This window comes from Hypomesus nipponensis, chromosome 19 (genome assembly GCF_054491055.1).
Source record: "Hypomesus nipponensis isolate SF chromosome 19, ASM5449105v1, whole genome shotgun sequence".
Classification (NCBI taxonomy): Eukaryota; Metazoa; Chordata; class Actinopteri; order Osmeriformes; family Osmeridae; genus Hypomesus; species Hypomesus nipponensis.
In genome coordinates, this window is record NC_140379.1 from 19,350,096 (window position 1) to 19,365,325 (window position 15,230).

The 15,230-nt window shown below is 39.4% G+C and overlaps 1 protein-coding gene across 1 annotated transcript in view; it reads right to left on the reverse strand.

Annotated features, from left to right (window-relative positions):
• Positions 1 to 2,682: 2,682 nt before the first annotated feature.
• mapk6 (mitogen-activated protein kinase 6) overlaps positions 2,683 to 15,230 on the reverse strand; it is a 50,097-nt gene continuing 37,549 nt past the window's right edge. The window contains exon 8 of the mRNA XM_084681768.1: positions 2,683 to 5,066. Coding sequence (XP_084537894.1) covers positions 3,978 to 5,066 — 1,089 coding nt within the window. The 3' untranslated portion in view covers positions 2,683 to 3,977. The remainder of the gene's footprint in view (positions 5,067 to 15,230) is intronic.

A 15,230-nucleotide genomic window follows, 5' to 3' on the forward strand; every position in this document is an offset into this window, starting at 1 on the left:
CAGCTTGCGGTTGTGATGAACATAAGGTTGGAACAGCACCTCTTTTCAGCAACAGCTTCATAGAAAATTTGCTAAAGCGAATTTACCCAGGTTGTCCCAGGTTTTCAAAACTGTTCTCGGTTAAATGGTTCAAGCAAATGTGTAATTGAGGGTCAAACTGCACAGATATCTTCTTATAGACAAGCATCACAGCCCGTCAAGTGTTTGGTTCCTTAGAAAGACTCTAAAAATTGTCAGCATTCCCTGTACAGCCTGGAACACTGCATTTACGATGGTCCATTTTCCATATCCTTTAAAAACGTCCAAACTTTCTCTTTTGTAATTCCTGTGGAAGTACACAGAGCTAAACTAGTGTCTCAGATCCTGGGCCAGAACACTAGAGGGCTGGTTTGTATGTACATGTTGGGACTGACAAAGGTGATGCTACATTTGTGACGTCACAAATTCAGCTTTTTCGAAACCGATCGTTTTACAGCTGCAGTTTCCAGTTGTGAGATATAGATAGGAAAGAGGTGTCAATGGACTTTGAGGTTCACTGTATGTCCATTTTACCCACCGAACTGTGGTTATTCAACTATGACAAGGTAAAATCGGTTTTGCAATCAATGACTCCTTTAACACAATACATTAATGGATCGATTTCAATGCACTGGTTCGTGCTAGTTCTAATGCGAAAACAATAAAATTTGCAACCATGCAGTTTCTCAGCAATAAAGTAAGCGAACAGCGCTTGATTGGCCGTGATTCATTTGAATTTTTATTTACAGGGGCAGTGCACATTAATGAACAAGACTGTAAATGTGCTAGAATTAGCCAATAGGCTATGGCTATTTCTGTAGACCCTTGACAGAATGTTAAAAAAAAACATCCCATATTAATAGGAAAACCGAAATTAGCCTAATTAAAAAGGGTGCAATGCTATTGCTCAACTCCAAGCACACTAAATTGTTTAAATACTAGTGCTGTCAAACTTGTAAAATATTTAATCACGATTAATCGCATTAATGTCATAGTTAACTCACAATTAATCGCACAGTTCTATCTATTCTAAATGTCCCTTGATTTCTTTTTGGCTCTTATCAACATGGAAAACTGGATCGGCTTGCTTCATGCAAATGTTTTTTCTGAATTGAAAACAATATTGGCATACGTTAGTGTTCAATTTCACACTAACATTCTCACTTGGAGGAATCGCATCAGCACTGTTCTTGGCTAAGTGGCATTTCAGACTGGACGCGCTGCCATGATAGCTCAGTTCGAAACGACATAGCACCGGTGGCGGGCCGTGCATTTCACGCCTCGGCCTTCAGTGACGTCATACTTAGTCTTACCTAAAGTAATACACTACATAATAGCATCAATTTGACACCACGGCTGGAGAATCCATACAGAATCACACTTACATATTACACCACCTTAATATAGGCTAGTCGAGCAACACTTAATTTCCGGAGCATTGAAAATCAAAAAACTCGCATTCACAATTAAGAATAGGAAACTAAGATCACGGATACTGTCAAAACTCAAAAATAAAAGGCGATTATAAGACATGAGTCAAAGTTTGTCCACTAAAAGTACGCTATGTGAGCTTAAACAAGTTTGTCCAATAAACTGCGCATTATCGCCGTTTCACATAAGTCACCAACGAGACGATAACGAAACAAACTATTCATTGACAATCAAAGTATTTGCATCTGTTTTTGAGAATATTTGAAACAATTGAACATGTTGGCGCAGCTGTGACCTGAGTGAAGTCATTAAAAATACAAAATTAAATGCTTGCACTTACCAACACGGATCTCTCCACAGCACCTATTTGAAAATAAAATCCATCCTCCTTTTTTCAAAAAAAACTTCAATGGCTCTGCTGTACAGTTTATCTTTTCGTTTCAGTTCCATCAAAAGGTCATTTTTTATGGACATGGAGGCTAGAGCAATAAAAAAATGAAAGTCTCAAAAACTGAATCTAATGGCTTAACATCTTCACAAAACCCCTTTCCCATGTATAAACAGCCACAGAAACATGTTATGACACTTAAAACATCGAGAAAACCATTCAGACAGAAGTTACATACCAAACTTTGTAAATGCATTGAAAACGCTATTCAGGAGCTGAAAAGCACTTTTGAGCAATAAAAAAAGGAAAGTCTCAAAAACGGAATCTAATGGCTAAACATCTTCACAAAACCAATGTACAAACAGCCACAGAAACATGTTGCAACACTTTAAACAGTGTGAAATACCCCCAAAACCCAGTTAATCGCCCCTTTAAAATGGGTTTGCGTTAACGCCGTTAATAACGCACTTATCTGACAGCACTACTAAATACATGATCTAAGTAGTAGTCTTACCTTAAATCATTGACGGGAAGCAGAAAACGCCCGACTTGACGGCTCCGTTTTCAACTCTTCCCTTGAAGCGGCAACTCTCGCAGATCGGTGCATCCAGCAGAAAAACAAACAAAGCTATTGCTGCTGAGGTCCTGTCGACCGTTCACTGTATATTTGTATAAATTTTTGTTATTACATATTCGAATGTGTAGTTTTATCTAAAATGTGAAAACCTTTACACCATTTTTATGAAATTTCACTGAGGATTATCCTCTCGTGACGAGCCTCTACGGGTGTAGTCAGAGTTCATGAATGTGGAACATGATTAAGAAAAAGGACAAAGTGCCATACATCTCTGCTGGTAACTTTATTTTTATATATTTTGTAGAACAAGGGAACTGATTACAAAAAATGCACAACCAGCATTTAAAGGCAAACAAATGTCCATAAATGGTCTACATGCTACACTTTTAACTAATGCATCATGCTTGCTTGGAAAAAGGAATACACACATTTAATAAAAAACAACGTATAATATACTTCACCATTAACCATTTTATCATCTGTTGCAACCATGCCCACAATTTAAACTATACATATGAACTAATAAAAGAAAATAAGACTTGTAGGTGCTTGATCTGTAAAGCTGTTTTTTTCCCTCTAAAAAATTAAACAGAGCGTACCTATGAACATTTATGATATTCTAAAGGACATACAAGGAAACAAAGGTGTATGAATGTATTCTGTTAATTTATGAACAAACAAACCAATCATTGCTGAAATGAGTCCATCCAATGCCTCGATCAAAAATAGTTACAATGAAATATCTCATGAAAATAAATATCACATCTGGTAGAAATAAATAATGATGATTGAAACACTCTTCTGTGGTTTATGCAAAACAGATGAGTAGGTCATTTTGTCACTGCATGGTATGAGGATGGTCATGTATATAAAGCACTAGTGTGGCTTTGAGTGTCTCTCGCGGCTGTTACCTTGAGGTAGATAACACATTTACAAAGGTCTACATTGAATGGTTGCTGCTGGCATTATGTGTAAAAATTAATTGGTATTTAAGGAAGCCTTTTATTGGGTGGTGGGTATATAAATAAATTACATGATAATAAAAATGAAATTCTTAAATCTAAACAAATGTCAACCCCTTGCCTGCATCCCTCCCGTAAAGGCCATCAGTCTAATAGCACCCTACAGTGATGACGTCAATGACCATGTTTCCCACTCTCCCGGAGAAAACAATCCCCCTCTACCTGTCTCTCTGCTCCAAGTCTAGCCTGGAATCCCATATCCAAGCCCATCAATTCTCCTTCTATTCATTCAGCTCCCTCTGTTTTCCTCTCTTCTTAAGTCTACAGTATATATATATATATATATTGTGCAAATGTTATGCCAGTTTAGCAATGAGGGTGTGGACAAACTCAGGTAGGCATAGTGATAAAAGGCTCAGAGTAATGATCAACAATCAATTCATTAACTCAACCGTTACAATTTAAACATTTTAAATAATAATAATAAAAAGATTCTTAAAAGTAGCCAAACATAAAAAGGTATGACATGTTTCAAGTCAGATAACAAATATTTAAACAAAAGAAAAAGGACTTCTTAGATCTTGCACTGCGAGGGCTTTGTTTAATTCAGATGTTTGAAGATGCTGCTGTAGGTTTTGTGCGGGGCAATCTGTGGGGAGCACTTGACAGAAGAGGGGGCGAGGGATGCTTGCATTGATTTCAGAGGCACGTCGCCCGGGCTGTCGAAACATGGCAGCGCCAGAGAGTTAAGCTGCATGTTGAACATGATCTCTCCATTCCTCGCAAGGAGTCCAGCATCTGCATCCCTCTCCCTGTCCTCTGGTTCTGGGGTCTCTCCCACCCCTTCCTCCTTTCGGCTGAATAGATGGTCCAAGTAGCTGGTGTAAGGGCTCTCAATTTGGTGCTGCTCTTCTTTACGAACATCGCAGCACACCTCATCTATTAAACCACTCTCCTCTGCTTTCTCTGCCCCACAAAAGCTCTCCCAGGGATGAGCTGGACTCCCACTAGCTCCGCTGCCCCCACCTCCTCCTTCAAGTTGGGCAAGGTTTACCAGGCACTTTTCCTCCTTTTCCTGGCTAATGGACTTGGACATTGAGCCTGGACGCAGAGCTTCCAGCTGGGAAACGGAGGAGTTGAGCTCATTCAGGAGGCCAACCTCATTCAGGACACCCACATCAGTTAAATGCACCACCTCCTGGAAGGGCTCTGACTGCAAGCTCAGTTTGATGGTGCCGGCAATGAAGGAGTCAAAGTCAAAACCTTGGTTTTGCTGGCTTTGGGCCTGAGTCTGGTTCTTCTCTTGTTCCTTATCCTTCTCCACAGGGCTCTGTGTCTTCTCAGCCTGGAGGGCTATCTGAGCCTTAACCAATCCATTCTTCTCACACTTGCTCTTGGCCTTCCTGTCGGCCTTCTCCTTGCTCTGCTGTTCCTTCCAGTTGGATAGGTCAATGATGAGCTTGGGTTCGTAGTAGTGGTTGACCTCACTGTCCCTCCAGATGAGGTTGTCCAAGTAGGAGGGAGACACAGCCTTGAAGTTGCAGGTATGGCTACACTCTAGGTCACAGTACTTATTCTCATGATGCTCCTCCTGCCACGAGCGTTCCGGGGGGAACATGGAGGAGTAGTCAAAGGATGGCTCATCCAGGAATTTCTCCCGATCACCATCTGCATATTTACGAGGGTCAACCTGGAAAATAATATGAAGGACATTAGAGTTCTTCAAGTTTGTAAAAAGGAAAATAGTATAAACAGGCATGCACATACAAATGATGAAAAAAGAAAGAGCTACCTTAAGTCAAAAAAATAAAACACCTAGACTAGGGTTGTCACGTTACTAGAATTTAAAACTAGATACCGATACCCAGTAAAATACTAAATACCATTCTTGTTACCATGGGAGGGCAGGGGAATGTAAACGGCATAATTGGTGGCCAAGCCGCGAGGTGGCGAAGCCACCTTAAGTGTTTCTACGTATTCTTATTATTATCATTAGGGGCCACCTATTGTTTGGCACCTATTGTTTTTGTTAGTTTTATTAGAATTCCTTCGTAAGGAGCAAACCTATTGTTATTGTTCGTTTTATTATTATTTTTCTAGTTCCATGGGAGTCAATGGCAGCCCCTAGAACCATATGGTAACTTTTTGTGAAATTTGGCACACTCATTAAGGACAGTCCCTTCTTTATTCACACCAAGTTTCATGTCTCCCATTAGACCACTCTAGAGCCACCAACGGGTAAAAGTTGGACTTGTGTTTGCACACGGAACTTTTGAACTGTATGACTGATTTTCAAAAAAAAAGAGAAAAGGATTCCCTCGATCAAGACGAGTTCAATGACGTCAATTTCCAGTTATATAGATTTTCCGCCATTTCCGGTTTTATCAAAAACCTTTGAAAGCCTACGCCTCCTACAATTTTTGTCCCATCTTCCCCAGAATTGGCATACATTATTGTCAGAGCAACCCTCACTCAAGCATTACTTTGATATTTGATTTTCAAAACCGTTCAGCCAATCAAAATCGGCAACAAATCAACCAAACTGGAATTTTGATAAAATCTCAGCAAATCTCTGAGATATCAACACCAAACTTGGTGTATCGGTGGAAGACACTACAACATGTTACCATTAGGGATGGAGATTTGAACTGATTTCACTATTCGAATAGTATCCGAAAATATTTTCGAATATCCGGATAATCTATTTTTGTTAATGTGGTTCCGTTAATTAGCCTGCCGTGACGCAAAGCATACAGTAAACACATGAACCACCACACATTCTGGCAATAATTGGGACTGTTCAGCTATTAGATTAAATAAGGGTTGAATAAAGAAAACAAATGAAAGATCAATTTATTAACATGACGAAAAGACAATGAACTTGAAAAAACGCTGCGTCTTCAGACGTAGGCTCTTAATTTGGCGGAAAAGCGATTAGCCTATTATTATGTGAAATAAAAAGTAGGCTACATTGGACTAAATTAAACACATTGGGAAGGCGGCTATCCTCGATAAAATGGAAAGACACACATGGAGAAATATTGCATATTAACTTGGATATTAACTTGGAACCGAAAACCTATAGGATACGGTGCGCCACCACACAATGCAAACAAACAGCGGATTACGCTACCTCTACATGGCTACTGGTAAGAAAATAAATAAGCCACAACTGCATTAGCCATACGCATTTTTATTCAGGAAAAATGAGCATGTAAACATGCTCAGGGGAGAGGCCAGTACAGAGTCGATTTACGAGCAGGCCGGCGTAGAAAAAACTGCATGAACTGAGGTTGCTGCGAGGTAGCCTACTGCTTAGCCAGGACACAATGCTTCTTGTAGCGCCAAATGAAATGAAAGGAGACTTGCAGCAGAACGCAGACGTAGCCTCCCTTTTTTGATGGTTTTCATCATTTCTAACGTCACAACTATTAGAATTCACAACACGACACCACGGTTTTTCATAAAAAATGTTTTTAAATTAAACTACGCGCATAAGTATTCGAAAAAAGTATCCCTAGTTACCATGTGCAAAGGCAACTTCATATCTCCAAAAATGATTGACATAAAGCAAATTGAACTTATTGCTAACGCTAAAATAATACAGCCAGTCAAAAACGGTTACTCAGATTCAATCAAAAGTTCATATGAAGACTCTTGAGAATGTTTAGTACACAAATCTGAGAAAAAATTTACTGTAAGATGAAAGGTCGATTTTTGGTGAATATTTGAAACATGCATGCTTGGCTAATTTCTAGGGAAATTTCCAATGAAATGTGTCCCTGCTCCTTCCTGCGCGTGCTCAAAATTCATCCTGACATTCCTTGAATGTTAGCATAGGCCCTTGAGGACCTTGGTGTCATTGCATTTACGATTTTGTATGCAATGGTAAAAAGGTTGCTAAATCCTGAAACAATGATAGTATAGACCAAGAGTAACTACCACACCACAAATGGCCCACCATTACCCATTACCCACAGGCCACGCCCTAAAGCACAAAGATATAAGGCTTTCTGGAATGGATAGGCTCACCAAGCCCCCTCCCTTCACTTCTTGCCTTGAAATAAAGGCCCTTGTGGATCTTGATGGTATTGCATTTCAGATTTGGTATCCCATTGGTAATTCTGCAGCATTGATTTTTTTATACAGTTACAATTTGTCAAGAATAAACATTTTTCAATGGTTCGCAGTGTTTGGAGGAATCCGCCATTACTGCTTGCAGTTATATTTATTATTATTATTAATATGCATAGCGATTGGTGCAATGTTTAGAAACTTGGCACACTGATTTGGAACGGTCTCCTGATTATCGTCACCAAGTTTCATGTCAATCCCTGAAGCACTAGTCAAAGTTGGAGGTGGGTTTACGCCCATAACTTTTGAACCATGAGACTGTTTTTCTAAAGAGAGGTTTCATTGGATTCCGTAGATGCAGACAATTCAACTGAACCTTATGGCGTCATTGTCGTCCCAAAGGTTTTTCAGTCATTTGAATTTTATGAAAGGCCAACGTTTCTCAGATTTTCATGAAAATCGTAACAGATCATCTTCAGACCATGCCGACGAAAAATCTTAAGAATTTTATTGATAAGTCAAACCGTTCACGAGTAACGCGCAAACGATTTTGACAAAGAGCACGCCAAAGCGGACGTGAGGCCTTGACTCTGGGACGGTTTACCGTATGGAGACAAAACTTTGGAAATGTCATCACAAGCATGTAATCTAATCATCTTCCTACCACAATAACCTTTATATGTCAAAATATGACTGAATTACAGCTGTTTATACTTGGGTCAAATCTGCCAAAGCTTGCCGCGGGAGAAACGGATTCCTTTTTTAAATAAAGTAACCAAACACAGCGTTTCCCAGCAGCGAGAACAGCTCACTGGGGGGCTCCTTTGAAACACAAAGTTGTAGGATCGAATCCAGCCACAGTCGTCAAGCATGTCGTGACACTGGATCATCTTTTTAGCGAAGCCAGGTATGCCACAGTAGCTTTCTAGCAGTATATCATAATAGTAACGATAACGTTCCATTCTCAGGAGATTTCATTTATACTTAGGACTAGGAGTCTATGGCAGCCCATAGAACCGATAGGTGAAAAGTTTTGAATTCTGGCACGCTGATTGGGAACAGTCTCCTGAATATCGTCACCAAGTTTCATGTTGACCACTGAAGCACTATAGTGCCACAGGGGGTCAAATTTGGAAGTGTGTTTACGCCCATAACTTTTGAACCGTAATACCGTTTTTCTTAAGTGAGGTATGATTGGATTCCTTATAAGTAGACGATTCGACTGAATCCTAAGGCGACTTTATTCAAAGTTTTGCTTTGCTGCTTTAGCTACTAAATTTCCATAACAAATGCTGCTTGGCCCCTTCAATGCTGGTTGCAGCTATATTTAGGGTTCCTCCGATAGGAGGGAACCTATTGTTATTGTTGGTATTCTTATTGTTATTCTTCTTCTCCTTGCGCCCCAATATCTCAAAAAGTCACATGGCACATTGATACTACATCCAAGTGGGTACCCCCACACCAAATATGGGCCACATTGGACCATAGGGGGCGCCACAAGCCACGCCCAAAAGTCCAATTTTCAAAGTGATGGCATTTCCACCCCCTTGCTCCAATTCTTCTGAAACTTGGTGTGCATGCCTCATTTTTCATGAGAAACAAAAAAGCCTCAAAGACCCATAAAGTCCGCCTGAGGGATTTTCCTGTACAGTGATAATTTTGGAAAACATTCAAAATTCCTCTTCTCTTGAACCAAAGGTCTAATTGACTTAACATTTACAGATATGTATCATTGACGTATTTAAAAATGTTACTTAAGAAAATTTAATCAAGTACAAAATGGCTGAAAGGGGTGTATTTATGTAAATGTCCACATTGCCTCAATATGTTTGTCTCACTAAATCAAATGTATTTTTGAAGGATGGTTCAAACCTAATGGGCTTTAAGGTGACATGCCTCTGAAGTACCATGCAAAGTTTCACCTTGATATGTCAAAATATGACTGAATTACAGCTGTTGGAGAAACAGCTTTTTTTATTAGCCAGTTATTGAACTTTACGTACTCAATGCCTGGGGATGGCTCAATTGACTGATATGTTGTGCTGGTAAGCAAAGGGTTGTAGGTTAGCTACTTGTAGTCTCCGCATGGTAGAGATAACGCTAATCATGGTTCATTTGGTGGTATTATTGGGGTGTGCTTGCCTTCGGCGAGCACAAACCATTGTTATCTCGCATACATATTTATTCTTTCTTTTCTCACCCCTAAGGATCCGGCAATATTTGGACGACATAGACAATGTCGCTGTCAAAAGTTTCATCTTGCTAGTGAACGAGTTGCTTGTATTTTTATTTACGTTCCGTTGCACAGTTTAGTAGGTTACAACGTTTTTGTGGCAAAAAAGTGCATTTTGTCAATGAAGGGTACTCACTAGCCTACGTCACTACGTCAGCAACGACGAATGGATACAAGGTGATAGACGTTCTAGCATGCAAGTTGGAGCTTGGATTATGAGTGAAAAATACCCCCCAAAAAATACCCAACTATTGGACATTGTTGAGAAAGCGATTTTGAGTGGAACTGCCATCTTGGATTTTTGATTTAGGTTGTGAAAGTCTTTGTAATTTGAACGAGTGCGGGTCGTCCATGAGATACTAGTATTTTAGGAGGCAGCCATGCTATAAAGCGTCATAGTAGCTAGTATTTTCGTAATTTTATGGTTCAATTTTACACAAAAAAAAAAACAGAAAAGGGGAAATGTTATGACGATATGACTATTGTGAAGACAGCCAACGGGTCAGCATATTTTTGTGATATGTGAAACTTGGAATTTGAGTGAGACAGCATCTTGTTTTGACGTTAGCCTCACTGGCAGTGTGTAGTAGTAGGCTACTGCCTTCAATGTCACAGCTATGGCTAAACTTTATTATGTCAAAAGAAACATTAGATTACAAGTAAACGATTTGTAGGTGAAATTATCATGACCTGTGGTTTCAAACTAGTGTAGCTCACTGCAACGGTGTAGCGTACTACTACTCTAGTACTGTAGCTAACAAAAACATCTCCACAGCTGTTTACAGTAGAAGGTCATACGAAATGGCAGCACATGTTCGGCACTACCCTTACTTAAAAAGTATTTCAATAGGTGAAACTATCTGACTGGTGACTACTAACCTGAACTCCATTGCCACGGCCTAAACTTTATCAATCTGTTCATGAAAATAATTCATTTCAGCCTGGACCGTACAACGGAAGTAGTTAACGTTAAATAGAATTCATCCAACGCAATCGCTACCAGGAGTCTAGTGGTAGTACAGTACAATTTACCGGGGAAGCTTTTCCACACAAGGCTATATTGCATTTTGCCTTGTTACTGACAATGATTGCTACCACTGACATTTTTATCAATGAGGGATTTTCCCCTAAATAAATGTCAAGCTTATTTACATTTTTGGGGGCATATTTTCAGTAAGCAGATGGTACTACTACCACTACTGATACTGCTATATCTTATGCCACTACTACAACTACTAATTCTGCAGATGCTGCTAATATCTGTTTTACTAACTACTATGCTAATGGAACTGTTTTGTTTTGATTTATATAAGTATGTATACATACTGTATATGGTGTGCGGCATTATAGAAAATTATATAAAAGAAAATTAATGTAAACTATAAAGTGCATTTCCTGCAGAAAACGCGTCGGAATGCTGAAAGCTGAAATACATTTTTATAAATTGCAGAAAATACAGAAATTAGAAAATACCCGCAAGCTGAAATGACTTACAAATGTGTGAGTCACACAAAAGAGGCAGTGTGGAAGCTGAACTGCATCATCTAACAATGTTAAGAGCTGAAATACAATGCGGGAGAAGCTGAAAGCTGAACTGTTAAACTGTAGTCGTAGAAGTTTTAGTAGCTGAAATTATAGACACAGAAATACTACTCTACCGGCAGTTTTAAAAACGTGTTCCTTCTGCTTTCTCTGCCAAATCTGTCACCAGATTTGCATTGGTCTCTATGGGGCAAGAGTTGGACTTTGTTTCGCTTTCGTGCGGCTCTAAAGAAAATTCTAAGTCTGTTGGATTCCACAGACAACGGTCTACGACCCATGGACGGAAATCCTGGGGGAGACACGACCCCCCCCAATCCTGGGAAAAATATGATTTGTACCCCCCCAATAAATCACTGTAAACATAACTATGTAATTTCAATAACATTAATAATATGCAATGAAAGCGCTTTGTTGATTATGGATCCAATGGCACTTTTTAAAGTTTTAAATGATTGCAAACCCCGTCCTTGGTCCCACAATGGTTTGATCCACAGCCCCAGCCCTCAGCAGTGATGCAGGTTCATGTGTGAAAATCGGACAGTATCTGTTTATGCCGTTGGTGGCTGATGTCCAGTAAGTAGTTGTAAGAAAGGATTGGTTTGACAATTTATTTCTAACACTCAATACAATAAAACATTCATAACTTTCACCATTTTCCCTGCATTGGTCTCTATGTTAGCTAGCTAGCTAAGTAACATCACCAGCTCTTTGAATTACAGTCAGAGAGAAGCTAGCAATGCAGTAGTTGTGTTCCTTATCGACAAGGTGACTTGAGTGTGTACTATCTGAAATGCAGGTAGGCCTAGCTAACATGAAATTAATCCAGTTAATCGCACAACAGCAATTTCACTATGTTGGCAGGGTTCACACACGCTAAGCTAGCTGCATTTGCATAGCTAGCAAACAAACTAATGGAGCAAACATTAGCTAGCAGCTATTCCATTGCAGCATGGTAGAAAAAATTCTGAAAAAAAAAGATGGACATCAGAGCCTTTCAGGACACCAGAACGCAAAGAAAGAACCTTAGTGGCCTAATCTCAAAGACTAGTTGATAAAATGTTCATAAAAATGATGTTAAATGTGCTAATTGAATGTTTCATAATGATTCCATTAGGCAGAGGAGGCATCAGATGACAAAACAGACAATAGAGCTGCAGGTAAGCAGGAACAGACTGGCAGAGACAGAGGGTTCGGGTAAGTTTGTTGAGTCTCTTGTTTGGCAACATGATGGGTTCTCTTCTTTAGACTTGTAAAAAAGGAACATAATTGGACAATGCCATGGATACCCCCACTCTACTTAAACTGGTGACTTAAACCAGGGTTGTCAAAATTGCTCAAAAATGACGTTTGAATATTCCCTTTGAAAAAACACATTTGAATATATTTGAATTTCTGGTTGCGTATTAGGTACGTCAATAACAGGACAAATTAATACAACGAAACATAACTACTTGTATACTGTAAGTAGGTAGGGCTAATTTATTTAAGTTTAAACATATTTGACAAACTCCGAGCGAGCTGTGCTGAACATGGAGATGTAGCCTCAAGTTGCAAATTTTTTAATGGTAAGCCAGCTCCAGCTTACATAGTTTACACACTACTTTAGCTGTAGGCTCAACAAGTTTACCATCAACTGACCAAAATCCAAAATATTTACAGACATCACTCTAGATTTTTGGGGGTTACAATCACTTTCTCTGCGGTCAAGCTGGGTTCTGTACTTTCTGCCATCTTCCACGCAAGTCAACTGTCAGCAGTGACGCTGAGGCACGCGCCCACCCGCAAAGCAGACAGACACGCTGCCGCTAAAGTTGTGTGTTTTTTGTTTGTTTTGTTTTTTACATTCGAATATACATTTTCAATTTTGAAATTCGTTTTTTAACCACTATTCGAATATATATTCAAATTTAAAATATTAGTTGACAGCCCTAGACTGAACCAACATTAGTTTGAGGCAATGGTTTTGTTGTTGTGATTAATTGTGTAGTATTGGGTACTGGTAGTAGAAGAATAGCAAACACCTTATGTCTTTTCTAGGAGACAGACTGAGTCAGTGAGGGTGGTGAAAGGGAAAGAGCCAGGGAGAGACTTCAGATGACAGTGTCACAACCATGGCAGGACCGGGGGTCAACCTTTTTGCCAGCAGGAAACAGTGGCACAGTACTGTCTAGTCACCTCAGTGGTGGCACAGAAGCATATCAGCCACACCCACAATTTATAGAACCACAGACTCTTGCCAAAAAAGTGTTGACACTTCAAGAGAAACGGTTTCGCAATTTTCCCTGACTTTATGATGGTTCAATTGAGATTATTTTAGATGAGACTGCACCACGCCCATAGTAATGACATAAACTGCACCCATACAGTGTGCAGTACATACTGGCCTTTCTTGGTCTTACTGGTTGTAAATACTGTACACCTGCATTCATACTTGACTGATAAGAAACACTACTAAAACTACATTTAAGGAAGTTGAGACAACCCTTCAGTTACTAACTATAAATTATCCAGGAGTATTAATTATGGTTCCTCAATATACATTTAACATATTACAATGTAGGCTGTATTACAGCAATCACTTTGGTGTCCCCCTCAGAAATTGCTCTTGAGAAAATGTCATATAATTGTCCCCCCAAGTTGATACCAGATTTTCGCCACTGCTACGACCAACACAAATTTAGCTATATATTGATCAAAAAATGAAGCATGAAGCGTGAAAATTGTTGCTATGCTGGCACACTAGAAATACTTTTTGAAACAGATTTCAAAGCTCTAAGCCAATGGTTCCCAACCCTGGTCCTCGGGACACCCTGTCCTGCATGTTTTAGATGTTTCCCTGCTCCAACACACCTGATTCAAATGAATGGGTCGTTATCCAGCTCTGCAGAAGTCTGTTAACGACCATTCATTTGAATCAAGTGTGATGGAGCAGGGAAACATCTAAAACATGCAGGACATGGGGTCCCGAGAACCAGGGTTGGGAACCACTGCACTAAGCGTTTCAACACTCTAGGCTCTCCACATACACACCCATGTAAATCTCAGAAACAATTTGAAAAACTCATGTAACATAATCAGTGATATTGAAAAAAAGTCGAATAGATGAAGTACAGATAGATTGAATAACATTTTTTGGGGGGTTTTGTCAGCATTTTAAACATTAAAGGGTGGCTGTAGCTAAAATATTGAGGAAGAAGAAGGATTTGAAAGTTGAAGAAGTTTAAGAGGATTGAGAGGATTTGAAAAAAAAAACTCAATTGGAAAACCATGTAAAATATTATGAATATTGATTTATATTAATTCAAACATTAGAGGTAGAAAGCTGAAAAGTCATGGCAGTCATAGCACCAATTTTTTACATATAAAAACGCCACTGATTGGACGTATAGTTTTGCATCTAGGTTAACTTGTTTGAGGTGTGGATTCCAGCTAAATTTCTTATTCTCTATGCTCAGCTCGTTAGCGATCACAGCTGCGCAATCACCCTGGCAACCAAACAGACATGCACCATGAAAGCAATATTGGGTGACATTTTGGAAACTGCCAAAAGAGTTGTATTTCTGACCGCACAGACACAAAGGATATCAATGGTTTCGGCAGAGTCTCGGAAAATATCCTTATTTTTTGGATTGGACGTACAGTTTTGCGTCTAGGTTAACTTGTTTGAGGTGACGATTCTAGCAACATTTCTCATAATCGAGCTAGCCCGATGGCTTTCCATGACTAAAAACGGTTAGACTTTTTTTCCACAATCGACCAAACAAGATATGTACATTGAGTTTAAAGTGTACATAATCTAGATCGTTTTTATTTGAGCAAGTTTTACAGAAATCTGCAAAAATCAAGGTTCGACTGTCATAGCTGACCGTCACGAACAGCCAAACCAGGGCTGGGGTAAGTGTTTGCTGCAGCTGGCGTTGATCCTATGAACAAACGCTTCGTAACTGGAAGGTTTTTACTTTTAATTGGCGATATTGAACACAGACGTAAAGTAACTTGTCTTTA